General features: G+C 48.8%; 1 protein-coding gene across 1 annotated transcript in view; it reads left to right on the top strand.

Annotated features, from left to right (window-relative positions):
- TRIO (trio Rho guanine nucleotide exchange factor) overlaps positions 1-26,251 on the top strand; it is a 349,468-nt gene that overhangs the window by 191,896 nt on the left and 131,321 nt on the right. The window contains exons 12-18 of the mRNA XM_081520842.1: positions 10,601-10,770; positions 12,673-12,847; positions 19,035-19,230; positions 20,400-20,566; positions 22,485-22,604; positions 23,635-23,826; positions 24,239-24,388. Of these exons, the coding sequence (XP_081376968.1) occupies positions 10,601-10,770; positions 12,673-12,847; positions 19,035-19,230; positions 20,400-20,566; positions 22,485-22,604; positions 23,635-23,826; positions 24,239-24,388 (1,170 nt within the window). The remainder of the gene's footprint in view (positions 1-10,600; positions 10,771-12,672; positions 12,848-19,034; positions 19,231-20,399; positions 20,567-22,484; positions 22,605-23,634; positions 23,827-24,238; positions 24,389-26,251) is intronic.

Here is a 26,251-nt window from a genome sequence, read left to right as displayed (position 1 = left end):
GGATATAAAAATGAATGACAAGGGAAGAACATACTTTTGTGTGCGTCACATATTTTAGACATCTGTTGGTTTCTCCTGCCAGAGGGTGAGTCACTTGAAGACCAGAACCTCGTTGCCCTTGTCTTTGTAGCCTGCCTCCCAGACTTAGCAGATACTTGGTCACTTCGTGGAGCAAACGATGTCTATTTCTAGCTGATCATCCCCGAAACTTAATGATAGAGGGCCTTGGTTCCGTTTTCAAATATAGCAAAGGCATAATTATTGTCATCCACTCATACTCTTCAACTTCATTCTCAAAATTAGGTCCCAAGTCAACCAGTAATTACCTTTGAAATGTGTGGGTTATTTGAGGCAACCAGGTGGTGACCTTGAGTCTTCAGCCAGAGTTTATTTCTGGAACCCAGTCAGTGGCCTTGAGCTGTTTTTTCTTGTTGTTGTTCACTTGGTTCCCAGGAACCATGGTTTCCCAGGAAAGATGAATTCCCGTTGGAATCGGGCTGTGATTCTTGCTGGGTTAAGTCAAGAAGCCTTTTGTTGCTGCTTCTGCAAGCTTACACCCTGAACTGGGACAAGTTTTTGTTTGCGGAAATGCCCGAGAAAGAGGAACCTTTCATTTTATTCAGAAGTCAGAAATAAAGGCTTCCCAACCACCTGGAGATGTTTTGGTCATGGCATGCCAGCCTGGCTTCATTTCTGTGCCTAACAGTTAAGCAGGCAGACCTCTTTCTTTACCCTGGACCAGCGCCCAGCATCCCCCGGGAGCAGGGAGAGCGCCGTGGGGACCCTGCCCCTGCTCGGTGCAGGATCATGAGGACGCAGGAGCTCAAGGCGCCTGTGTTCATGGTGTGGAGCTTCCCAGCTGCTTCTCCCACCATCCTCACCACGTTTGAAAACCTCCCTTGTGACTCTTCCACCAGCCAGCACTCAAAGGGCCTAGATTCCTTTTCTCTTCTTTCCCCATGGAGCTGGAGAAGCGGTCTGGCATCTGGCAGTTAAACTGATTCAGGAAAGGTTAAACCAGCTACAGGCAGCTTGCAGCCCTCTCATGGACCACAGAGGACTGATGCCCTCTGATGGGTCTTGGATTGCAGGCAGTGGCTGTGCAGACCTGTTCAGGACACCTGCCCTTTCCAGTTCAGTGCAGTCACTCAGTCGTGTCGACTTTTTGCGACCCCATGGACCACAGCCCGCCAGGCCTCCCTGTCCGTCGCCAACTCCCGGAGTTTACTCAAACTCATGTCCATTGAGTCGGTGATGGCATCCAGCCATCTCATCCTCTGTCATCCCCTTCTCCTCCTGCCTTCAATCTTTCCCAGCATCTTTTCAAATGAGTCAGTTCTTTGCATCAGGTGGCCAAAGTATTGGAGTTTCAGCTTCAGCATCAGTCCTTCCAATGAATATTCAGGATTGATTTCCTTTAGAATGGAATGGTGGGATATTCTTGCAATCCAAGGGACTCTCAAGAGTCTTCTCCAACACCACAACTCAAAAGCATCAATTCTTCAGCACTCAGCTTTCTTTATAGTCCAACTCTCACATCCATACATGACTACTGGAAAAACCATAGCTTTGACTAGACGGACCTTTGTTGGCAAAGTAATATCTCTGCTTTTTAATATACTGTCTAGGTTGGTCATAACTTTTCTTCCAAGGAGCAAGCATCTTTTAATTTCATGGCTGCTGTCACCATCTGCAGTGATTTTGGAGCCCCCAAAATTAAATCTGTCACTGTTTCCACCGTTTGCCCATATATTTGCCATGAAGTGATGGGACCAGATGCTATGAACTTAGTTTTCTGAACTCTGCCCTTTCTGGAAAAGCCCCATTTCTGTTCACGGCAGGACTCCCTGCAGGGGAGGGATCGTGGTCCTTCTTGGGGTGACCCCAGCCTCTCTAGCACCGATTTCTTTGAATCCCTTGTGTTTCCCATGCAAAGGTCTCTAAAATTTGGTTCCCAAATTTTCAAGACTTTTATTTTGATCTTCTTGGCTCTATTTTCGGTCATCTCTCTATAGTTTCTAAAATGAGTTGCTTTATTGTTTATTCTTAAATATGTATGATACCTTGAGCCATAGTTTCCTTTTGTAACTTCCTGTTTGGAAATATTTAGGGTCACAGAAAGTTGGGAGAAGGGGAACAGGAGGTCCTTGCACCTACTCCCATCATCCCTGAGGGGTCCACGTCTTGCATAACCACATGCCTGGTCAGAGCGTGAACGTGACTTTGCCACACTTTCAGAGCTTACTCGAGCTTCCCCAAGTATGCATGCCCCTGTGTGTGTATGTGTGCATGTGAGCACACGTTTAGTTTTATGCAGTTTTGTCGTCTGTAGATTCGTGTAACCATCACCACTCTTCCACGCACGGTCATACAGAACCACCCATCACCAGCAGACTCCTCTGTGCCCCCTCCTTACGACTGTGCCCACCCTACCCCCACCCCTCACCCCTGGCAACCGCTCGTCTGTTGTTCTCCATCTCTATAATTTTATTTCAAAAATGCTACATAGATGGAATCATACCACATGTACCTTTTTGAGATTGGCTTTTTCTACTCAGCACAGTTCCCCTTGGGACCCTTCCCTGTCGTTTCACGTGCCAGTACTTTGTTGCTGAGTAGTCTCTCATTGTATGGATACATCACAGTTTCTGAACAATTTACCTTTTAAAGAACAATGAGAATATTTTGACTTTTCCAAGAAGAGAAGCTGTGGACCTTCCTGTGCAGGCTTTTGCATGAACTTAAGTTTTCCTGTCTCTGGGATAATTGCCCAAGAGTACAATCTCTGGGTCCTTTGGTTAAACACATAACTGTTCTGAAAGAAAGTGCCAAACTTTTCCAGAGTGAGTGTACCATTTTTACACTCCCACTAGCAATTTACGAGTGGTCTGTAGCTTATTAACATCTCAGACGTCCAGGATTGCTTTGATATATTTGTCAATGGGAAAGGTTAAGATCAAATGCAGAATATTTTAGGAAGTGAAGTTTAGCTTATGTGATCAAATCTTGGTAATTTTTATGTTATTATTGTAAAGTAATTAGCCCCCAACTAAAATAAATAAATTTATATAAAAAAAAATATTCAGTTCCTTAGATGAACTCTCTAAGTATGCTCTTAAATGTTTGATTTCTTTAGTTTATTTATCTGATACAGATACAAATAAACGGATGAATGGCCACAAGCAAGGGGACACTCGGGGTCTAGAACCATCCACTGCATCATTAGACCTTCCAAGACTGAGCCTTAGATTTAAGTTTGGACATTTAGTTGCTCCCTATTGGTTTATCAACTAAGTCTTCACATAGGTTGTGGTATCTGGTATTTCTTTCTTTTTTTTTTAAATAGGTGGTCTTCCCCTAGGTGGGACTGTCCCCCAAAGTAGTTCTAATCATTTCTGATTTCCTTCTGTAAAAATATAACCTTTATTAAAATAATGAAGAAAGTATATTAAGAGTGGCACATTCCCCGACTTAACTGGCTGAGTGACGTGGGGCAGACTGCTCCATGGTACCCCAGCTCTCTCGGCAGAATTGGGAATAACAGCATCTCTGAGGGTTATGGGCCATACACACTCCAGGTCCTAGCTGCCAGTAAAGGTCTGTGTTTTTCCTTGTCCCTGCCTTGTTACTTGACAAATGATTTAAATATAAGACGCAGAGGTATGACCACCTGGGTGTGAATCTTGGGTACAGCCCTGATAGCTTCCTTACTCATCTTTGAGCAACAGGAACTGCTTGATCTGCCTTTGATCCTTTCTCAGAGTTGATGCCTCACTCTGATCCTTCGGGTCAGCCGTCAGAACCTTGCCGGGTGCTCACCTCCAGCACCCCGTCCGGGGCAGGGGAGGTGGCTACAGACAACTTTTGCTCCTGGCTCTGTCACGTTGGCACATGTGGCTTTCTTTGTCACATCACTCACTACTTTTGTTTCCAGCCAAAGCTGCAAAATAAATGAATTTTTGTTTTCCACCAAATAAATGTGTGAAAAACCTTTGGGTTTTGGCCAGTGGGGAAAGAGGGATGTTATTATCTAAAAGAAAATAGTGGCTCAAATGGTAAAGCGTCTGCCTGCAATGCGGGAGACCTGGGTTCGATCCCAGGGTCGGGAAGATCCCCTGGAGAAGGAAATGGCAACCCACTCCAGTACTCTTGCCTGGAGAATCCCATGGACAGAGGAGCCTGGTGGGCTGCAGTCCATGTGGTTGCAAAGAGTTGGACACAACTTAGCAACTAAACAACAACAATACAGTGGAATCAGTGAGCATTTGACCAAGCATTTGACATTTAATTTGTACACAAGACAGAACAATGTGGGCTGAATGACTGTGAAAAAGAATCGATTGAGAGTGTCAGTTAACACACAGTTAAGACTGTCCTTATCCTCCCAAACTGATCTCCAAGGAGACCTTGCCAGGAAGAAAGGGTTTGTAACTTTCTTTCGTAACTCACACCCGGCATGTGAATAAGGAAGTCATTTCCAACCCAGGCCCATAATCGAATCAGCTTGTTGACGAAGGGGATATAGGAGATGGAGACCAGTCATCCAAGTGGACCCCATGCCCCACAGACAGATGGTATTAATCCCTGGTGTCACATTTTTAGGGGAGCAGACTGTGCGGTCACCGTGTCTTTAACCTGACTCCACTAACCTAGTCAGAACTTTTATGTCTGTCTGGGACATCTGGTGAGATTACACATCCAAACCCAGCCAGCCTGAAAACTTGCTTTGTTGTGATGAGAGCAATTTATTTTGAAAATGAGCAGGTTGCCATAAAGCCAGGACAAGCTTGGCGCTGAAGCAGAAATCATCGTGGCTGTATTAAAAGCCCTGGCTGGTGAGGCTGGCAGTAGGGCGCTGGTTAGTGGGTGACCTCAGTGGGGCTGGAGGATGTTTGCCCTGCAGACCTCTGCCCGCAGAGGCCTGCTAGTGGGTGGATTGGTGTGGAGGACAAGCTTATCAAAGTCTAGACCAGGGTCTGCCAGATATGTCAGATAAGAAAATAGGTTCTGAGAAGATCCCAGCAAGCATAAGTCCAGATCTATCACAGAAATGTCATTCATGGGTTTTAATTTATGAGTCGGCTTTGACTCAGAATAGGCGGGGCCTTCCTGGTGGTTCATTGCCCACCTTCCAGTGCAGGAGATGTGGGTTCTATCCCTGATCGGGGAACTAATAAGATCCCCTGGAGAAGGAAGTGGCAACCCAACCCACTGCAGTGTTCTTGCCTGGAAAATCCCATGGACAGAGGAGCCTGGTGGGCTACAGTGCGTGGGGTTGCAGAGTCAGACATGACTGAGCAACTAACACTTTCAAGAAAAACCAGGTACTCCTGAAACCCTTCCTCCTCAGTCAGGTGACAGGCATGTTCCCCCAAAGCCCAGTTGCTCATTTCAGACTGAGGAACATGCTGCTTGTAGCTGGAACAGTTCCGCTTTGATCCAGGCTTCCTCTGCCAGAAACAGAATCGTGTTTTCTGTGCGTGGCAGGCACCCTCTGCAATTCCGCCTGTAAATTGCCATCGAAACCACCCACTTCTGCTGCTGCCTCTACAGTTCTCACACTGGCCCTGCAGCCCACCCATTCTCATGGGTACCTGAATGATGGTCACGAACAAGAGCAGGGACGTGGACACCAGTGGTGGTGGCTTCTGTTCATGAGGTGCTCATGGGGATTGGGCGCTGCCACACCTTTGTGGTCTTTTCTCTTGATTCCCAAACTGGCTTTGCCTGTTAAGGGAGGCATACGTGCTGAAACGCTCCCATTTCATAGAGGAGGAAACTGGAGGCAGGGAAGGCCAAGGACTTTCCCAAGGTCACGCAGGGGATAAGGCCCCTCCTCTGACCCTCCAGATGGCCCAGGCTTGTAGCCTGCACCTGGGCGAGGCTGCAGGTGGAGCAGCCTCCAAGTCTCAGGGCTTCCATCTGACCTCCTTACTGACCCAGTTAGAGACTCAGTCCTTGCCTGGGCTCCCCACCCCAGTGAGCGCTTCTAGGAGCCTCGCTAACGAAGAAGGGGCTTTTCCAGGGGACTTTCTCCCAGCAGAGCCTTCATTCCTTCTTTAGGCTTCACCCAGCACAGTGCAGAGGGTGTGGGGAAGGGGCTGGAATAGGGGGCACACGGGGGCCCGACCCAGCTGGATGCTGGACCCAGGACCAGGCTGTCCCGCATCTTAGCACTGGCTTTTCTCCCCTAAACCCCGCCTGTCTTCCTGAACCTGGCCGGTGATCCATGTCTGTACACACCTGCACCCCATCTGGGCCCGGTTGATGTTCTCTACCTGGAATGCCTGGTCACACCTCGGATGGCCTCTAGGGGGCAGTGTTGCCCAACTCTGGCTGCAGACCAGCTTCTCTTGGAGGCAGACTGTGCTGCTGAGAACTTGGGTGACTGCAGCTCCTCTCTCACTGTGGGGCAGAGGTTTATCTTTTTATTGTAAATGAGCAGCACGCACAGAAGTGCAGGTTTCCCCCCCCTTAGGAAATCTGTGGTAAAAAGTTTCACAGGTATCCTAGACACTCTCTCTCATTCCTTTATTCAGAGGTTATTTTAGGCATCATAGGTACCACTTTGAAACCTTAAAAATAGACTTTGCCTGAATCGTGTTGTATTATTATGATACGTCTCAGTTCATCATCAGCTGGCATCAGAAATGACCTCTCTCCGAGACTTTCTCCTCCAAAATGAATTTCCTGTAGGACCAGAGAGATGAATTCTAAAGGAGCAAAGGATCTTGGGGCATTTCAATCATGGATTTTTGTGTAGCCTGTTCTTCTACCTAGGTTATTTTTTCCTTTTCAACTGTGTGAACCCAGGATGGACCCCGGTGGTCTGCTCCATACCTGGGCCCTTCACTGGCTTCACAGCCAGCTGGGCGGTGGGCACCTTCCACCCTGGATGCGTGTCGAGACGTCCAGGGTGTCGAGGGAACAAACCAGTTCTTTCCGGATTGCCCTCAATCTTTCCCAGCATCAGGGTCTTTTGCAGTGGGTCAGCTTTTCACGTCAGGTGGCTAAAGTGTTGGAGTTTTTAGGGGTAAAAAGATTTAAATGTGGTACAGTGTTAAATTTACCAGAATAAGTGACCTATTTTGAACAACTGGTTGTAACTTGGGCATGTTTTGAAAAATATCCATAGAAAGAACACTTCCAAAAACTGATTCTTATTATCAGAATTTTTCTTGTAAGAATAAAACTATAATAGTGGCTAACATTGACTTATTTTGAAGAAATATATATCATCTTGTTGAATCTCCTCAGTAACTCCCCTAAGTAGGCATTGTTATTACTGTGTTCATTTTATGGATGAGAACTCCAAGACATAGATCCAGGTTAAGTTGCCCAAGTCACACCCTGGGAAATGTTAAGTCAGGATTGGAACTCAAGACAATCTGGCTTCAGAACCCACACTCTTAATTGTTGTTCAGTATTATGAGAAAAGTATTTTTACAAATTATTTGTGGCTAAAATACTATTCTGTTGAGATATAATTGACACATATTAGTTTCAGGTATACAGCATAATGATTTAATACTTGCATATATTGTGAAGTCATCACCTTCCCATAGAAGGTTTTTCATGGGAAATATTAAAGCACATTAAGAGATTTCTTCTGGTCATAGTGCTTTCATCCTTCCTATTATTTATAACTACAGCAACCATGTTCATGAGAATTTAGAGGGGAAAAAAAACTAGAGTATGTTATTCTTTATAGATGGTGCAGAAAATCAGTCCATATTCAGTCTGTTGATGAATGGCGTTTTTCATGTTGAAATGCAGTATCAGTGTGAAGTGTGACCGGGTCTGGGAGCCTCCTTTCTGATACTCGATGGTTTTGCTCCTGAGTTGGCACTGCTAATAGGTTTGTCCGTGTGTGCAGGTTACTCTGTCACCTAGGGGCCTCTCTTCTTTAATCTGTAAGATCATAGAGTTGGACCAGCCTCTCTCTGAAATGCCTTTCATTAAAATCCTTGGATTGTATGAAATTTGGTATCTTACAAAAATGAGTAAATAATATGACACAAGTTGACATTTTAACATTTTTAGTTAAATTAACTCTTTAGGGCCCCAAGTACTTGACTAAAAGTAAGTCCTTTGCCAGCACTTCCCTTATTTTTAAATTTAATTGGCCTATTTAAAGAGCCAACTGCCAGTGCTCTGTTTTCAACTAAATGCATGTTTAGCAACAAAAGAACTCTCACAAGGTTAGCTTGGACTTGCCTTCACTAGTCATTAGGGAATGGCTAATTAAAACTGTAATGAGAAACCACTCATTTCGAATGTCTCCAATTAAAAAGACCAACCACATCGGGTATTGATGAGGGTGGCAGGATTGAAGCGCTCGCACACCGCAGCGGGCAGATGTGAAATGAACCACTTTGGGACAGTTTGGCCCACACCCACCATGTGATCCAGCCATTCTACGCCTGGACATGTACCTACAGGAAAGGGAAGCACAGGTGCCTACAGAGGCTAGACACCAGTGTGCCCCACACTGGAAACAGCCCAGATGTCATCACCATCTGAGCCGATAAGGTGTGTCATTGGCATAGAATGGAACACCACTCAATAATGAAAAGGAAAGAACTGTTGATACACACAGTAGTATGGATGAAATCTCAAAAGAACGATGCTGGAAAAAGCCAGACCTAAAAGATGAGTACCAACCACATGATTCCATGAATATAATTTCTTTTAGAAAATGGAAGCTAATCTGTAGTGGCAGAAAGCAGGCTGGTGGCTGTCCAGGGAGGAGGGGGGGAGCAGAGAGGAAGGAGGGGCTCCCCAGGGCCTCAGGAAGATTCTTGGGGTCATGGAGCCTCACTGTCTTGGTCGCATTGCTCTTTGCGTGGATCTGCACGTGTCACAGCTCATCAAATCGTATAGAGTAAGTCCCCTACGTGTGAACCTGTATGTACTAAGTCCCCTACATGCGAACCTCCAAGCTTGGAACTTTCAAAGATGCGTGTGTGCATTCCGTCAGCGTGAGGCGTGAGTGATGTTGCAGCTGGTCCTCCGTCTCCCATTGCTGACGATCCTTCAGCTCTACCATCTCCCACCTCCCCTCCCTCTCCCAGTCAGTGACTCTTCTTGCCTGTTCACTCGATGCCAGCCCGTGTGTGCCAGCTGTTGTACTGTTCCCACTGTACCTTTATAGTACCACTGGTACTATACTGTAGGATTAAAAATGTATTATTATTATTTTGTAATTATTTGTGTGAAAAGTATTACAAACCTTTTACAGTACACGACTGTATAGCCAGTTGTGTTAGTTCGGTACCTAGGCTAACTTTGTTGGACTTACAAACAAATTGGATGTACGAACGTGCTCTCAGAGCAGAACTCATTCGTATGTAGCAGACTTCCTGTATTTTAAACTTCTGCGGTTTCTTGTGTGTCAGTGACGCCTCAGTAAGTTGTGGTGCTGTCTCTCCCAAGAGGCCTGCGTGGCTGGGCAGGGTAAGGGCAAGCCTCTCCCCACCGCCCAGACAGCCGTCTGTAAGGGACTCATAAGACACCTTCCTGTAGCCACCCAGGTGTCACTAGTGGTAAAGAACCCGCCTGCCAGTTCAAGAGACATAAGAGACTCAGGTTTGACCCCTGGGTCGGGAACATCCCCTGGAGGAGGGCATGGCGACCCACTCCAGTATTCTTGCCTGGAGAACCCCATGGACAGAGATGGGCTACAGCCCTAAGGGGCAGAGTCAGACACGACTGAAGTGACTTGGCACAAGACACAGGAGATGACTGTTCCATCCCCAGGGAAGCAGGGAGCATTTTCTCTGCACACGTAAACCCCTTCCAAGCCAGCAGGGCCTGCTCCGCTTAATTAATTGTCTTTGCAGCTCACTGAATGACTCCCCAGGGATTTGGAGGAAGCAGTGGGCTTCCTGGGAGTGGGCGAGATACTGTGTCCCCGCCAGGTTGGGAGCCACCCTTGTCCCGAGTTGTCTTTACCCGCTCAGGTCCGCAGACACCTTGTTGGTGGTCCTGGCAGTGACAGTGACCATGTGTTCACAGCTTGCATGCCTCTCGTGGGATGACTGAGCTGTGGCCGGGTTGGCCGTGGCCTGGGCTGGGAGCGGGGACCTGACACGGTCACACCCAAATCTCCTGCTGGGCATGGAGACGGGTTGATTGCACCATGCTGGACACTTCCTTCTTTTCTGAGGGATGTAAAGCCCCCTGTCTGAACTGCAGCTTAATAATTGATCATGGATTGTAATGCTCTGGCTAAAAATAAAGCCGTCCGTCTGCTAAATAAAGAGACAGAAGGCACGTGGAAGGATGCTGATTCCATTTAGCAGAGGTTCCAGCCATCGGAGGGTCTTTTCCATTTCCACTTGCATGTGGTTGTGTCGGGAAGGACCAGGAGAGTCACTGCCCATCCCCCGCCCTTCCTTTCCCTCCTTTGTGACAGCCTCCTGGGCTCCCTGCCTGTTTGTTTTTTTCACCTCGTGTCCTGCTCTGTGTTCTGCTGGCCGGCCAGCCATGTGGGGGCCTGCCCCGCCACCTGCCTCCCTTCCGGCTCCCCGGGAGCAGCTACCCCTGGTCCCCTCCCCTGGGCCCCAGGGCAGGGCCCCTCACGCCACTGTCCCTGCAGCTGTGGACATGGCTGGAGGAGCTGCAGAAGGAGCTCCTGGACGACGTGTACGCCGAGTCCGTGGAGGCCGTGCAGGACCTCAGCAAGCGCTTCGGCCAGCAGCAGCAGACCACCCTGCAGGTGACCGTGAACGTCATCAAGGAAGGCGAGGACCTGATCCAGCAGCTGAGGTGGGCCGGCCCCGTCCCTGCCCCCGTCCCTGTCTCCCATCCCTGCCCCTGTCCCAGCCTCCTGTCCCTACCCCTCATCCCTGTCTCCTATCTCTGCCCCCATCCCAGTCCCTTGCCTCTACCCATACCCGCTGTCCCAGCCCTCCCCAGCCCCCGTCCCTGTCTCCCATCCCTGCCCCTGTCCCAGCCTCATGTCCCTGCCCCTCATCCCTGTCTCCTGTCCCTACCCCTCATCCCAGTCCCTTGCCTCTACCCATACCCGCTGTCCCAGCCGTCCCTAGCCCCCTGTCCGTCCCTACACCCCCCGCCGGTCCCAGTGCCCCCGTCCCAGCCCCTCTGTCCCTACCCCCCACCCCCGTCTCAGAACCCTGTCCCAGCCCCCCAGCGCTCTGAGGTCTGCCGGGGACTCTTCCCCCCTCTACTTTTTTGAACCATTTACTATAACTCTCTGTTCAACTAGGCAGAAAATGAATACCATCCATGCAGAGGAGGGGCTTCCCTTATAGCTCAGTTGGTAAAGAATCTGCCTGCAATGCAGGAGACCTGGGTTCAGTTCCTGGGTTGGGAAGATCCCCTGGAGAAGGAAATGGCAACCCACTCCAGTATTCTTGCCTAGAGAATCCCGTGGACAGAAGAGCCTGGCAGGGTATTGTCCATGGGGTCGCAAGAGCCAGACATGACTTAGCGAGTAAACCACCATGCAGAGGAGACTAACATCTCTCTCCTTCCTTATTTTCTCCCTCGGTTTTTTTCACTCTTACTACGATTTTTCTATTTATGGCATTGAGTAACAAACTTCCCTGGTGGCTCAGACAGTGAAGAATCTGTCTGCAATGCCAGAGACCCAGGTTTGATCCCTGGGTCGGGAAGATCCCGTAGAGGAGAGCATGGCAACCCACTCCAGTATTCTTGCCTGGAGAGTCCCACGAACAGAGGAGCCTGGCGGGCTGCAATCCATGGGGTCTCAAAGAGTCAGACACAACTGAGCAACTAACACACACAATAAACTTTCCCAGAATTCAGGTCTTGTTAATATTTCCTTTTAACATCTGCCTATTAATGACTGAAATTTCTTTACAAACCAGATGAATTTAAACCTCCCAGGACTGTGTCCTTGGGGCCCAGAGTGTGCTAGTTTTCAGAGTGTGGTGGGCGTCCCTCCCTTCCAAGTCCAGGCTCAGGCAGGCCCGGCCTCAGGTGACACTCAGGTGCCACTCGTGGGGGGGAAGACCGGAGGCAGCCTGGGGCTGGGCCACCCTTACGTGGACCCCCTGCTGGGTCACTCAGGGCCAGCTTATCTAATGGTCACTGGCGTCTTCCTGCGATGCTTGCTTTGCTGAGAGTTAGGCAGTCCTTCGGTGATCAAGGCTCAGGGAGCTGCTTCACGGGGAGATGCTCACAGCCGACCTGGTGCTACCGTCTGTAGTAAATTGTTGTTGTTGGTCAGTCCATCAGTCGTGTCCGACTCGTTGCGACCTCGTGTCCGACTCTTTGCGACCCCGTGGACTGCAGCACGCCAGGCCTCCCTGTCCATCACCAGCTCCCGGCGTTTGCTCAAACTCATGTCCATCGAGTCGGTGATGCCATCCAGCCATCTCGTCCTCTGTAGTAAATAGGAATTCTTTCTTCTCCACTTAAGGAGGAAGGGGGCTGAAGATGAAGCTCCCTGGGATGATTTGTGTGGTGGCTGGACGCCTGCTTCTGAGAGGGCCTCTGAGGAGGAGCGGGAGGTGCTCCTCAGCCCGTCCTGGGCCCCGGGGAAGCCCGGGGTGGTTGGGCGGGAGGGGCAGCTTCTTTTCTGAGAGCCGCAGCCCCGCTTCCTGCCGGCTCCTTTCCCAGCCCGGCCCCGACAGGGAGAGACCTTCCCTTCCAATTCCCGTTTGCACTCCCGCCCCCTCGCAGGGACTCGGCCATCTCCAGCAACAAGACGCCACACAACAGCTCCATCAGCCACATCGAGACGGTGCTGCAGCAGCTGGACGAGGCCCAGGCGCAGATGGAGGAGCTGTTCCAGGAGCGCAAGATCAAGCTGGAGCTCTTCCTGCAGCTGCGCATCTTCGAGCGGGATGCCATCGACGTGAGTGTCTCGCGGGCCCCGCCCCCGCCCCGTCCAGGCCCCGCCCCGACCGGGCCCGACCCCGTCCAGGGCCCGCCCCGACCGGGCCCCACCCCATCCAGGACCCGCACGTCCTAGCCCACTGCCCCCGATTCCGTCTGCACCAGGAGGAAGATGAGGAGGGACAGAGTGGCGCCTTCCCCAGCTCGGCCCCCGGAAGTCGGGGGGAGCTCGGCTCTGATGGAGGCAGGTGGACAGCGGGCAGACCCCACACAGCAGGAGAGCAAAGCCAGCGAGCTGTGAGGGTGGAGCCCAGGCAGATTCTGCAGACAGGGCCCTTTGTGCCCTCGGCTGTTCACCCTGGACCGAACCCCGCGCGGCCGTCCCCTCCTCCTGGAGGCAGAGGCGCAGGGCAGCGCTGGTCCTCCTCCCCACCCTGTCCTCTTCCCCTCCCTCCGAGACTCAGCGCTCCCTGAGCCTGCAGTAATGGGGTTTTAGGTCCCAGGAGGTTGCCTGTAATTCTTACCGAAAAATCGATTATTGTACTTTATAGGTGACTAGGAGAAAGAAGGACAGGTTTCTTTTCTTCATCAGAAAGAGAGTGTTTCTTAATTCTCTGCCTGGCAAGACTTTATGTTTTTGAACTTGATGAAGTACAAGCAGAAAGTCAGTATCACTGGGTGACGCTGCATCTGTGTGTGGAACAGGATGAAAGGAACCAGAACTCCCTGGTGAGGCTGGCTTCTTGGAGCCAGAGGGCTTCATGAGTTGCTGGCGGGACCTGCTGCCTGTCCAGGTACCTCCAGGCATCCCAGGTGGCCCGTGCCTGCCAGCCAGAGTCTGCAGAGCGCGCTCTCTTGTCACGTGACCTGTGTTTAGAACAGAGCCTGGAGGGCAGGGGGGCCCAGACCCCAGGTACTGCTGAAGGCAGAGGGGTGCAGGGCTCCCTTAGCTGAGCGGACCCTCTACCTGAAGTGGTCCTGGGTCCCTCGGCCCAGCCCCAAGTGGCAATGTGGTATGTGGGCCTCTCACGGGGCATTTCGTGGCTGCTTGTCTGACTTCCATCAGCCTTTTTATTACATTAAAGAAAGGCCTTCTTGACTGTTAACCAATGATGACAAGGAGTTAAACTCTGCCTATGTGGCCTGGTCGGACCTGCTAAAGCGCGCTGGTCTTGACTTTCCCATCCACATGGAGCCATGGAGAGAAGAGACACACTGGCCTCAGCTCATCGAGTCTAGCCATGGCCAGGGTCAGGGAGCAGCACTGGGGGGTCTCTGGGTCAGGGAGCAGCATTGGGGGTGTTGGGGTCAGGGAACAGCATTGGGGGTGTTGGGGTCAGGGAGCAGCATTGGGGGGTGTCAGGGTCAGGGAGCAGCACTGGGGGTCTCTGGGTCAAGGAGCAGCATTGGGGGTGTTGGGGTCAGGGAGCAGCATTGGGGGTCTCAGGGTCAGGGAGCAGCATTGGGGGTCTCGGGGTCAGGGAGCAACATTGGGGGGTGTCAGAGTCAGGGAGCAGCACTGGGGGTCTCAGGATCAGGGAGCAATGTTAGGGAACAGCCGAGGTCAGGGAGCAGCATTGGGCGGTGTCAGGGTCAGGAAGCAGTGTTAGGGGACAGCCAGGGTCGGGGAGCAGCATTGGGGGTCTCGGGGTCAGGGAACAGCACTGGGGGTCTCGGGGTCAGGGAACAGCACTGGGGGGTCTCGGGGTCAGGGAGCAGTGCTGCAAGAACAGAAGAGCCAGCGTAGCTGCCCTCCTCTCTCACCTCCATTTCGCAGAAATTACTCCTGTAAACTTAGTTGCTTATTAAATAGTTTCAATCGGAATACAAAGACGCAATCAGAAGTACTATCTGAAGTATTCCTTCCAGGACATTTTGGTATTTGAAAAACAAAAAGAAGTTGACTTTGTTTGTATTAATGCTGCTGCAAAAGGGAAAATTTTATTTTGATTGTGTTTCTACTTTCATGAAACTCCTGTTTTAAAATGTAGTTGTTTAGTTGCTCAGTCATGTCCTACTCTTTGCGACCCCATGGACTGCAGCACGCCAGACTTCCCTGTCCTTCATCATCTCCTGGAGCTTGCTCAAACTCATGTCCATTGAGTCAGTGATGTCATCCAACCATCTCATCCTCTGTTGCCCACTTCTCTTCCTGCCTTCAGTCTTTCCCAGCCTCAGGGTCTTATCTAATGAGTCAGCTCTTAACATCAGGTGGCCAAAGTACTGGAGCTTCAGCATCAGTCTTTCCACTGAATATTCAGAATTGATTTCCTCTAATATTGACTGATTTGATCTCTTTGCAGTCCAAGGGACTCTCAAGAGTCTTCTCCAACACCACAGTTCAAAAGCATCAATTCTTCAGCGCTCAGCCTTCTTTATGGTCCAACTCTCACATCCATACATGACTGCTGGAAAAACCATAGCTTTAACTATACGGACCTTTGTTGGCAAAGTAATTTCTCTGCTTTTTAATATGCTGTCTAGGTTTGTCTTTTCTTCCAAGGAGCAAGTGTCTTTTAATTTCATGGCTGCGAACACTATCTGCAGTGATTTTCGAGCCCAAGGAAATAAAGTCTGTCACTATTTCCATTGTTTCCACATCCATTTGCCATGAAGTGATGGTACTGGGTGCCATGATCTTAGATTTTTGAATGTTGAGTGTTAAGCCAGCATTTTCACTCTTATCTTGCACCTTCTTCAAGAGGCTCTATAGTTCCTCTTTGCTTTCTGCCCTAAGGGTGGTGTCATCTGCATATCTGAGGTTATTTATATTTTTCCCTGCAATCTTGATTCCAGCTTGTGTTTGCTTCATCCAGCCCAGCATTTTGCATGATGTATTCTGCATATAAGTTAAATAAGCAGGATGACACTATACAGCCTTGATGTACTCCTTTCCCAGTTTGGAACCAGTCCGTTGTTCCATGTCCAGTTTTACCTGTTGCTTCTTCACCTGCATACAGATTTCTCAGGAGGCAGGTCAGGTAGTCTGGTATTCCCATCTCTTGAAGAATTTTCCACAGTTTGTTGTGATCCACACAGTCAAAGGGTTTAGCATAGTCGGTAAAGCAGAAGTAGATATTTTTCTGGAATTCTCTTGATTTTTCTATGAAGCAGTGGATGTTGGCAATTTGATCTGTGGTTCCTCTGCCTTTTGTAAATCCAACTTGTACATCTGGAAGTTCTCGGTTCATGAACTGTTGAAGCCTAGCTTGGAGAATTTTGAGCATTATTTTCCTAGCGTGTGAGATGAGTGCAACTATATGATAGTTTGAACTTTCTTTGGCATTGCCCTTCTTTGGGATTGGAATGAAAACTGACCTTTTCCAGTCCTGTGGCCACTGTTGAGTTTTCCAAATTTGCAGGCATATTGAGTGCAGCACTTTAAGAGCCTCATCTTTTAGGATTTGAAATAGCTCAGCTGGAATTCCGTCACCTCCACTAATTTTGTTCATAGTGGATCAGAAACCAAAAACCTGAAATGTAGATCAGGAACCAAAAACATGCATTTTTTCCGCCCACGATAGCCACAGAGTTCCACATGGCCTCGAACAAAGCCAGCATGCTCAGCCAGGGATAAGTGCTTTCCCAAGCTGAGAAGTTAAGCCTACAGTTCAGTCACAGACCAGCTAAAAGAGAGTCTAAAAGCTTTTAAAATGTCATAGCCTGAGAGCCTTCTGTTTCTCTGGAATAATCCTGAAAATGTGAAAACCTGAGCACGTTAGGCTTTGCTGGGATTTCCTCTCTTGTCTGGGAAAATGCCCTGTCTGACTGCCCATAGGAGGCATGGCATGATCTTCATGATAGAAATTCATGGTACCTGGTCAGTGTTTAAAATCCCCTGTATTGCTTGTATTTCAACTGAAATAGCCTTTCCATCTCCCAAAAGTGAAGCAGGGTTTCCTGTGGCTTAGAATATTGGGATTTCAGTCTCCAGATAGTCCAAATAAAATCTGCTCCATTGATAAGAAAAAAACAGCCAAAGCCTTATGCTAGCATCCTGTGACGGTTAGAGAAAACGGTCATAACTCTCTGTACATTTAGAAAGAAAAAGACTCCTAAAAATTCAGGGATACATTAAAAAAAAAAAAAAAGGTATCTGAGTTATTTCTTCAAAGAATCCCTGTTCAAAAAAGCCTTGAACCTTCTTGAGCTTTGTGTTTGCCACAGGTTTTTTTTCTTGGCTTGCGTGGTGATTAAGAAGCCATAATGCCAAACGTGGGGACAGGATTTTTCCTGATGCTCCTTGATCCTGGCCGTCGCCAAGGTTTCCTTGTGCTCACTGTTTTTGAATCCTGCTGCTTTTAGCACATTGATCTTTGTTTATTGTCCATTTCATGAGTGTTTTCTGAGCCTGACGTTGTCTGCGTGAGGCACTGTGGCTGAGTCTGTAACTCATCACCACACCTAATTCTTCTCCCTCAGGGTCAGAAAGCAAACAAACATTAAGAAAGAAAATTCCTCTTAGAATAGAGATCAAGGTTAAAGTTATGGTAATTTTTTTTCCTTTTAAAAAGTATTTTCCTTGTGACTTCTTGGTTTATGTCTAACTTGGCATTATTTAAAATTATTAATTTACAGGTGGATATAATTATAAATGGATTAATTTATAAATGAACATAATTTAATAAATTAATGTAATGGACACATATATTATGCAGACCCAGTAATGAAAAAAGAAATCAGGGAGATTTGGGCAATAGGAATTTGGAGAAGCCTTAAGATTTTTATTCTTTCCCATCTCACAGCTGGATTCTGTGTAAACTCTCACATTCTCAAATTCATTTTGCTACAGCTCCTATGGATAAAAGAAATTAGGATCCATGGGAAATGTAGAGATAATATTCGTTCACAAGAAGGTTTTTCCTCTTTTCTGGATTTTATGATTTTGGTCATTATTTTAAAAAGTACATCATGTAAGTTTTCAGGCCTGCATAAAAGTAGCGAGACTAGCACAGTGACCTTCCACGAGCCTGTCCTCTAAATTCGATGTATTTGCCCATCTTACCAAGTATCCTCCTTTTGATATGGTTGTGCTATGGTGTTTTAGAGGAAAAACTCGACTAGCTGGTGGTGTTTCACTCCTGAAGACTTTGTAAGTACCTCGAAAAAGTAGGCTGTTTTCTTACATAACCACATCCCAAGCACCATGCCAATTTAAGAGTGTTTCTTTGTTACCTGCTAACACTCAGCCTCTGTTCAGATTTCTACAAGTGCCGCAGAGAAGAGGCACATGGGGTCTGCTCCTGCTTGTGTGGTTAATGTTTTCATCTGAACTGTCTCTCTCCGCCCTTCTCTTATTTTCTGTGTGATGACTCGTTGAAGTAACAAGTATCAGAAGAACCAAGTCCCACATTTGCCTTTTTTCACTTGATTTCTACTAGGCTGTTTAACCGTGTTTCTTTCCTTGGCATTGTCTGTAACCTTACAAGGTGGATGGTGGTGGTGGCTTAGTCGCGAAGTCGTGTCCGACTCTTGCAACCCCGTGGACCAACACCAGGTTCCTCTGTCCATGGGATTTTCTGGGCAAGAATACTAGTAGAGTGGGTTGCTATTTCCTTCTCCAAAGAAGGTAGATGGAAAGCCCCAATCAGATTCGGGTTCCTTTAGGTTCCCAAAGCTCCACAGCTGACCCAGCTCGGCTCTTCCGCAAGATGGCTTGTGTCCTGTCTGGTCCCCCTTCTTCAGGGATGCTGCGGCTAGTCTGCAATCCCAGGAGGTGCCCCATCAGCCTCTCTCAGATAGTCCACTAGGTACTGATGACCTTGACCTGAACAGGTGTTTTACTAGGGTTTTTTGTTAGAAGTTTTCTAATTTTATTATTTCTATACTTAATAGCTAGATTTAACCATAAAGAGGAACTTTGCTTCATCATTTTGTGCTTGAATAGTTAGTTTTCTCCTTTAAGAACTAATTTTGAGGATAAAGCTTGGTTCCTTTTAATCAGAACCAAAGAGCTTTTGGATTTCAGCTTTTCTTTCTCTTCTAACATCACTGGGAATTAATGGGCTTCTTTATAGTCAGTGTATTTGATTCAGTTGTGGTCACTTTTTTAGGGTCTAGCTGTCCCGTCTTTGGCCGGTAGGAGCTTCTGTGTCCCTCTGACGCAGCGTCATCCATCTCTTCCTCCCTGACTTGGCCCGGAGAGGTGTTGCAGCAGGTATTCATTCTTCACGTCTTGGTCCTAAGCAGATAATTTCCCCTGTCAGATCATCTCAGACCTGGAGTCTTGGAACGACGAGCTTTCTCAGCAGATGAATGACTTCGACACGGAGGACCTCACGATCGCAGAGCAGCGCCTGCAGCACCACGCGGACAAGGCCCTGACCATGAACAACCTGACCTTCGACGTCATCCACCAAGGGCAGGACCTGCTTCAGTACGTCAACGAGGTGCAGGCCTCCGGTGAGCAGCACGGCCCGCGCCATGCCGGCCAGGGGCTCCTCTCAGGGTGACGGCTCTGCGGGCCACTCACCCTGGGATTCGGGTTTCGTACCTGCTCTCTGAATGGAAATGTGTGCTTGCTTTCACCCACGTGAAAGTGAACATGTTAGTCATTCAGTCGTGTCTGACTCTTTGCGACCCTATGGACTGTAACCCACCAGGGTTCTCTGTCCATGGATTCTCCAGGCAAGAGTGCTGGAGTAGGTAGCCATTCCCTTCTCCAGGGGATCTTCCCAACCCAGGGACTGAACCCAGGTCTCCTACGTTGCAGGCAGTTTTTTTACCATCTGAGCCACCAGGGAAGCCCTCACCCCCATGATATGGTCACATTTAACATTCTGGCTAGTGTACCTCCCCCTAATATTCTTTCATGTTATTTCAAGTGGCATGAAGTTTCGTTTTACAAATGATTTATTGTTGTATCTCCGTGAATGAAAAGTAAACGCCAAGAAAATATTTTAATGTCCTTTGTTTTTTTTCTTAGTTTACATTTTACCAGCAGATGTCACTGTAGGCTCAAAACCGTGGAGGGGACTGTAGTGTTAGAAATTTAGCAGCAACAGCATGCTGTGTTACTCCTGTTACAGAAGTCAGATTCAGTGCTTTCTCAAGAGTGAATGGGTATGCGGTGGATAACAAAAATAAGCCAAAGTTCGCTTGTTTATAAAGGACTTCTCACTTTGACCGGATATCAGTATAGGAGCAATGGCAGATAGATAGGTAATGAGTTGGCTTTGATTGTGCTTAGTCGCTCAGTCGTGTCTGATTCTGCAACCCCATGGACTGTAGCCCACCGGGCTTCTCTGTCCATGGGGATTCTCCAGGCAAGAATACTGGAGTGGGTTGCCATGCCCTCCTCCAGGGAATCTTCCCAACCCAGGTCTGCCACGTTGGTTTGATTAGCTGTACCTTAAAGTTGGCTTTGGACCCCATCAAACTCATCCTCTGAGACACACTCGCTTGCTCGGAGGTGCACGTAAACCCCCTCTGCTGGCTTCGCCCTTCCCAGTCATGGCTTGGCCCCTGCTGGGTAGGTAGGTCAGGTTCCAGATGCAGCGTGTACCTCATGCACCCGTTAAGAACACGTTGAAGTGCTGGTTGAACTCAAGACATCCTTTCAACGTCCACAGGCGTGGAGCTGCTTTGCGACAGAGATGTGGACATGGCCACACGGGTCCAGGACTTGCTGGAGTTTCTGCACGAGAAGCAGCAGGAACTGGATCTCGCGGCCGAGCAGCACAGGAAGCACCTGGAGCAGTGTGTGCAGCTGCGCCACCTGCAGGCCGAAGTCAAGCAGGTAAACGATCGGCTGGAGGTTCGAGCCAGACCCACGGGGACCCACGAGTGCCCTCCCGGTGACTTGGACGTGCGAGCGCTGGGGAAGGTTGGCCCTGATCAGAACACAGCCGTCCTGATGTAAGGGTAGAGCATACCCCCTGACGCAGCTACAGCTAGTTGAAAACAGCCAGTGCCCGGGCTACCGTGTGCTGTTACTCCAGGAGAAAAGCCTTCGCCCCCCGGCAGTTCAATCACTTGCGAGTCACCTTCTCTTCGCTTGTTTTGTCATTGGTAATCTCTTGCCTGAAACTCTGAATGTGGTGCTTCCTGGGCTGAATAAATATATGATTTTTTTTTCCCATCCCCAAATAAGCTATTATCAACCTGGCCCAAACCACAGGCTGTGTATGGCTGGGGTCTTCTTGTGTTGTCACAACTCACCTCCCAGATAGCATGGCAAAATGAAAATGGGCGTCTGGAAGAGATTGCTTTCAGCTCAGTGCTTGTGGGATTCCATGCCTGCCTGTATTAAGCATGTCCATGACATTTTATCTCATGAGCAGGGAAACCATGGAAGTATGGATTCCTGGGGTTCTGGTAGATGCACAGAAAAACACATGTTAATTTTGATCAGAGGGGACTTAATGGTTGCCAAATGGCTGCCAAATGGCTGTTGTAGCCCCAGCCATCATCTCCACGTTCCAGGCATCAGGAAGGGGAAAGCATAACAAGGAAGAGGCAGCACCTGGATCAGTAAGGAAAGATGTTCCCCAAAGCTCCTGTTCCCAAAGCCCCAGAAGCTTTGATCTCAGTGGCTGAAGTTACATCATACCTGTAGCAAGCTGTCATGGTAGCTGAGAAGTGGCTTTATCTTAAGCTCTTTTCCACAAGTTGGGATTTTTCTGAATAAAAGAGATGAGGAAAGTAGGTATTGGGTAGGTAACCAACAATTTCTGCCATAAGCAACTGTCCAGAATGACCTTCCACAATCCCTGTGGCTTCCACAGTCATAACTGACTTCTGGTTCCGTGATGCTGAGACTGGTGGTGTGGTTCTGAGTGTCGGTAGACAACTGAGTTCATCCTTTGGTTCCTGTGCTGTCTCAGCACTGTCACTAACGTGGAGGATACGTTAGTGAGATCAGGGAGCTCCCTCATCAAGCAGTTTGCTTATTCTGCATGTCCCTGAGGCCTTAAAGGAGTGAAAGATGCATATATTTTTTATTATCAGGAAATTCTTTGCAGTAGTAGGTTTTCTTCTGTGTGATTCTCAATCTGTTTTGACCCATGAACTAATGATCACTCCCCTGGATGCTGAGCCTTTTTCGGTTCTCACTTGAAACTAAACATGACAGAATTAATTTTACTTTTACTTTTTAAAATTAAGGTTTTATGTGTGTGTGCGTGTGTAAAATTTTTTTATTTATTTTTGGTTGTGCCGGTTCTTCCTTGCTGCTTGGGTTTTTCTCTAGCTGTGACGAGTGGAGGCTACTCTCTAGTTGCGGGGTGCAGGCTTCCCATTGCAGTGGCTTGTCTCGTTGTGGAGCACAGGCTGTCGGACACACTGGCTTCAGTAGTTGCAGCCCCCAGGCTCTAGAGCACAGGGTCAGTCATTGTGGTGCATGGGCTTAGTTGCTCCAAGGCTTGTGGGATCTTCCCGGACCAGGGCTCAAACCCATGTGTCTCCTACACTGGCAGGCAGATTCTTTACCCCTGAGCCATGAGGGAGGCCCCAGAATTAATTTCAGAATGCAGCACTTAACGCTCAGGTCCCACGGAAAGGAAGCAGGCTGTTGCCAGTAGGGTCACAAGGAAGTCAGTGCTCCGTAGCCAACAGGAGCCGCTTGACCGCCCAGCACTCGGACCACGTCACTGCTACACCGCGCCCAGACGCCCCGGGAGGGGCCGCTGCTGGGAGTCCCCCGTGTCATGTTCCAGGTGCTGGGCTGGATCCGCAACGGAGAGTCCATGCTGAACGCCGGGCTCATCACGGCCAGCTCGTTGCAGGAGGCGGAGCAGCTGCAGAGGGAGCATGAGCAGTTCCAGCACGCCATTGAGGTAGGGACCCAGGCCTGGTCTCTCCAACCTCAGGGCCAGCCCGTTAGGGCCCCTCCCGCAGCCCCGACCCTGGGAGCCGAGTGGGGCACCGCGGAACCCAAGACAGCTGTGTCTGCAAACCTGCAGTTAGTGTATCACAGGAGGAGGAGGTAGTCCAGCAACTGTTGGATGTGTCCATGCCGCCAGGGCCACCTCACCGCAAGGGTCCCGGAGGCCGAGGGGTGGCTCTTGCCGACCCCCTGCTGTCCCTTGGGTGGCAGGCCCCTGGCAGGAACGCCTCGGCACCAGGGAGCCCAAGCTGGGGTCTTGGCCAAGGTTTCGTCCATTTTGGTGGTCTCAGAGGCACAGCCCATTGCTGTGTAACCAGTCTTGACAGAGCAGGGCACGCGCTGGGCGTGGGTTGTTTTCATAGATCCATTGTTATTTTCATAAATCTAATGGATTTTCATAGATCCATTGTCTGGCATGGACCTCCAGAGAGCACAGTTGGTTCATTGTTGGCTTTTTTCAACTGTGTCTCTCTTTCTCTCTTGTTTTAATCAATAGTTCTTGAAAACCTCTGACTTGAGTCCAAAGTTTAAGGTCCAAGTGAAATAGAATGTTCACTTAGGCCACCTCTTTCTCCACTCACTCATTAGCCTCTGGCTGCTCTTATGAGAAGGATCAATAGACACAATACACTCGGAACATTTCAGCAGCTTTTTTTTTTTTTTTTAGAATATTGGCCGCTGAGGGTTTTTTCCTGCTGTTTCTCAAAAGTTGAAAACTCCGCAGCCTAGACCCATGCTGGAAAATTCCGAAGGCATTTATTTCACCCTTCGTTGGGTAAACACAGACAGTCATGGGTCGGCATAAGGACTTCTTTTTGCTAACCTGTCGGCTGTGTTTTTCCGAGTGTCCTAACGAAGTCGTGTTAACTGGAGTTGTTGTTTCCATGAAAGCAAGCAGAACTGAAGCAGCCGCAGCCTTCCCCGTGAGTGAGTGACCCCCACCCCCACTGAAGAGCCTCCCCCTCTCCCCTCCCCCTTAGAAGACACACCAGAGCGCCCTGCAGGTCCAGCAGAAGGCCGAGGCCATGCTGCAGGCCAACCACTACGACATGGACATGATCCGGGACTGCGCCGAGAAGGTGGCCTCGCACTGGCAGCAGCTCATGCTCAAGATGGAAGACCGGCTGAAGCTGGTGAACGCGTCCGTGGCCTTCTACAAGACCTCGGAGCAGGTGGGTGCCCCTGCCCACGCGTCCCCCGGGCCCGACTTCCTCGGGTGACTCAGCCCCTGCCTGACCAGGCATTCCCAGACCAGTCAAGTCCCAGCGTAGCAGAGAAGAACAGCCCCGTAGATTTCGGATTATTTTCACTTATTAGGATTATTAGGATTATTATTCTTTAGGTATCAAGGAATAACAGGTTGGAAAGGATCTGAGGAGAGACATCGTTTTCCCTCTCATTTAAATATATGCCCTGAAGCAGGGAGGAGAGACACAGGAAAATGCCCTTTCATCTGTCCTTGTTCTGGAAACCCCACGTGCATCTGCACATCTGGCGATGGCCTTGGTGCTCGGGCCAGGACCGGTCGTCCCTCCTGTCCCCTGCCAGGAGGCCCCTCTGAGCCCGGCCTCCGTCCTGCCGCAGGTCTGCAGCGTCCTGGAGAGCCTGGAGCAGGAGTACAAGAGGGAAGAGGACTGGTGCGGAGGGGCCGACAAGCTGGGCCCCAACTCCGAGACGGACCACGTCACCCCCATGATCAGCAAGCACCTCGAACAGAAGGAAGCGTTCCTGAAGGTACGGAGCCGGCCTTCTGGGTGCTAGTGCCTCGCCGATGGGTTTGTAGACCCAGGAGGTTCCACCTGAGCCTGGGGAGTGTCTGGACGCCGTCGTCCCCACACACCCCCGGTTGTAGGGAGTGATGGGGTGACCCCGCTTCCCTGGTGGCCCTGTAGCAGCCTCGGGTTCAATCCCTGGGTTGGGAAGATCCCCTGGAGAAGAGAATGGCTACCCACACCAGTACTCTTGCCTGGAGAATCCCATGGGCAGAGGAGCCCGGCAGGCTACAGTCCATGGGGTCACGAAGAGTCAGACATGACTGAGTGACTATCACTTTTCACTTTTGCATCAGCAAGTTAACTGATCAGAGATCTTGAATTCTTTTTTCAGTTGTGATTTACACTCTCCTTCTAGTTTTCACAGAGAAAGAGCTAGACAGAAATCTTTGTGTATAAAGAATGGGTAGAAGTCCCAATACCAAGTGATTCTGAACAGACATGCAGAAATTGATTTGCTGAAACAAAAATGCTTAGAACTCAAAATAATCTTCCTTTGGAAATTCAGCCTTTTTAGGAACAAAGACCGTCTCGAAACACATGTGAGCCCAGTGTAGAATGGGCACAGAGCAGGAACACCCCTTGGGGTCATAGGACCAGTTACTAATACTTATTCAGGAAGTGTTTGCTACAAGAGAAATTTAATCCCATTCAGGCCCAGCTGGAAGTCTTAACTCTGAGAAGGTTTAAGTAAGTCACTTTTCAAGCCTGCCTTGTTATTTTCATATACAGTCACACACCAGTCACTGGTGTGCTTTGCAACAGTTAAATTTTAAAAAGTGATCGAAAGGTTTAGCTACATTAACTTGGAACGGTTTTCCACATGCTTTCTTCCACTTGCGAAAATGACCCCCTGGGCTCTGCTGGTGGCCACTCAGGCCTGTTGAAAATAGGTGTGATGTTTACTGTCCATTGTTGCCTGAAGGAGTTTAGTTTTCCTCCTAGCTCCAGCATCCTGACCTCGCAGACACCATTTCCTGTCACATTTAATCATTTTCTGTTTCATTTTGAAGGTGATCCTCTGAGCTGACAGAGTTATTAGAGTTATTGTTTGGTCTGAGAGAACGAATTGTAACTCTTTGAAAACTCTTAAACCTAGTATCTGACTTGTTACAGCTTCTCCCACAGAGATTTTCTTTTAAGCAAATCAAGGTGGGAAAATGGAGCTTCCTGGGGTCTTCAGTTACAACTGTTCAAATAGGACCTGAAAGCCCCCACCCCTGCTTGTTGCTGCTGTTTAAGTTTAGGAACAAAAATCCACACAGACTGGGTCAGATTCTTTCATTCATCTAGGATTATGTCTTTGACGTGTTGGACATTTTTAAACATTTTATTGTAGACGTTTAAAAATGTGTACAAAAATTGAGAGAATAGATAATGAACCCCTGTGTAGTTCTCACCCAGCTTCAACAATTACCAACATGTGGGCATATGCCCATCTTTCCTGGATAATTTTAAATTCTAGGTATTATACCAGTTTATTTATAAGTACTTCCAGGTGTGTCTAAACATTTAAAATCTTCCTTTCTAAAACCATTGAAGGTATGAAAGTGTTAGTCGCTCAGTCATGTCTGGCTCTTTTGTGACCCCATGTACTGTAGTCTGCCAGGCTCCTCTGTCCATGGAATTCTCCAGGCAAGAATACTGGAGTGGGTGGCCATTTCCTACTCCAGGGGATCTTCCCGACACAGGGATTGAACCCAGGTCTCCTGCATTGCTGGCAGATTCTTTATCATCTGAGCCACTAGGGAGTCCCTCTGAAACCATTCTATAACCACAATACCATTTTCGGATCTGAAAAAGTAACAGTAACTCTTATTTTATG

This window comes from Giraffa tippelskirchi, chromosome 8 (assembly GCF_054371585.1).
Source record: "Giraffa tippelskirchi isolate mGirTip1 chromosome 8, T2T-mGirTip1v1.2.pri, whole genome shotgun sequence".
Classification (NCBI taxonomy): Eukaryota; Metazoa; Chordata; class Mammalia; order Artiodactyla; family Giraffidae; genus Giraffa; species Giraffa tippelskirchi.
Note: the sequence above shows the minus strand (reverse complement) of the source record. Positions and strands in the feature narration are given on the sequence as shown.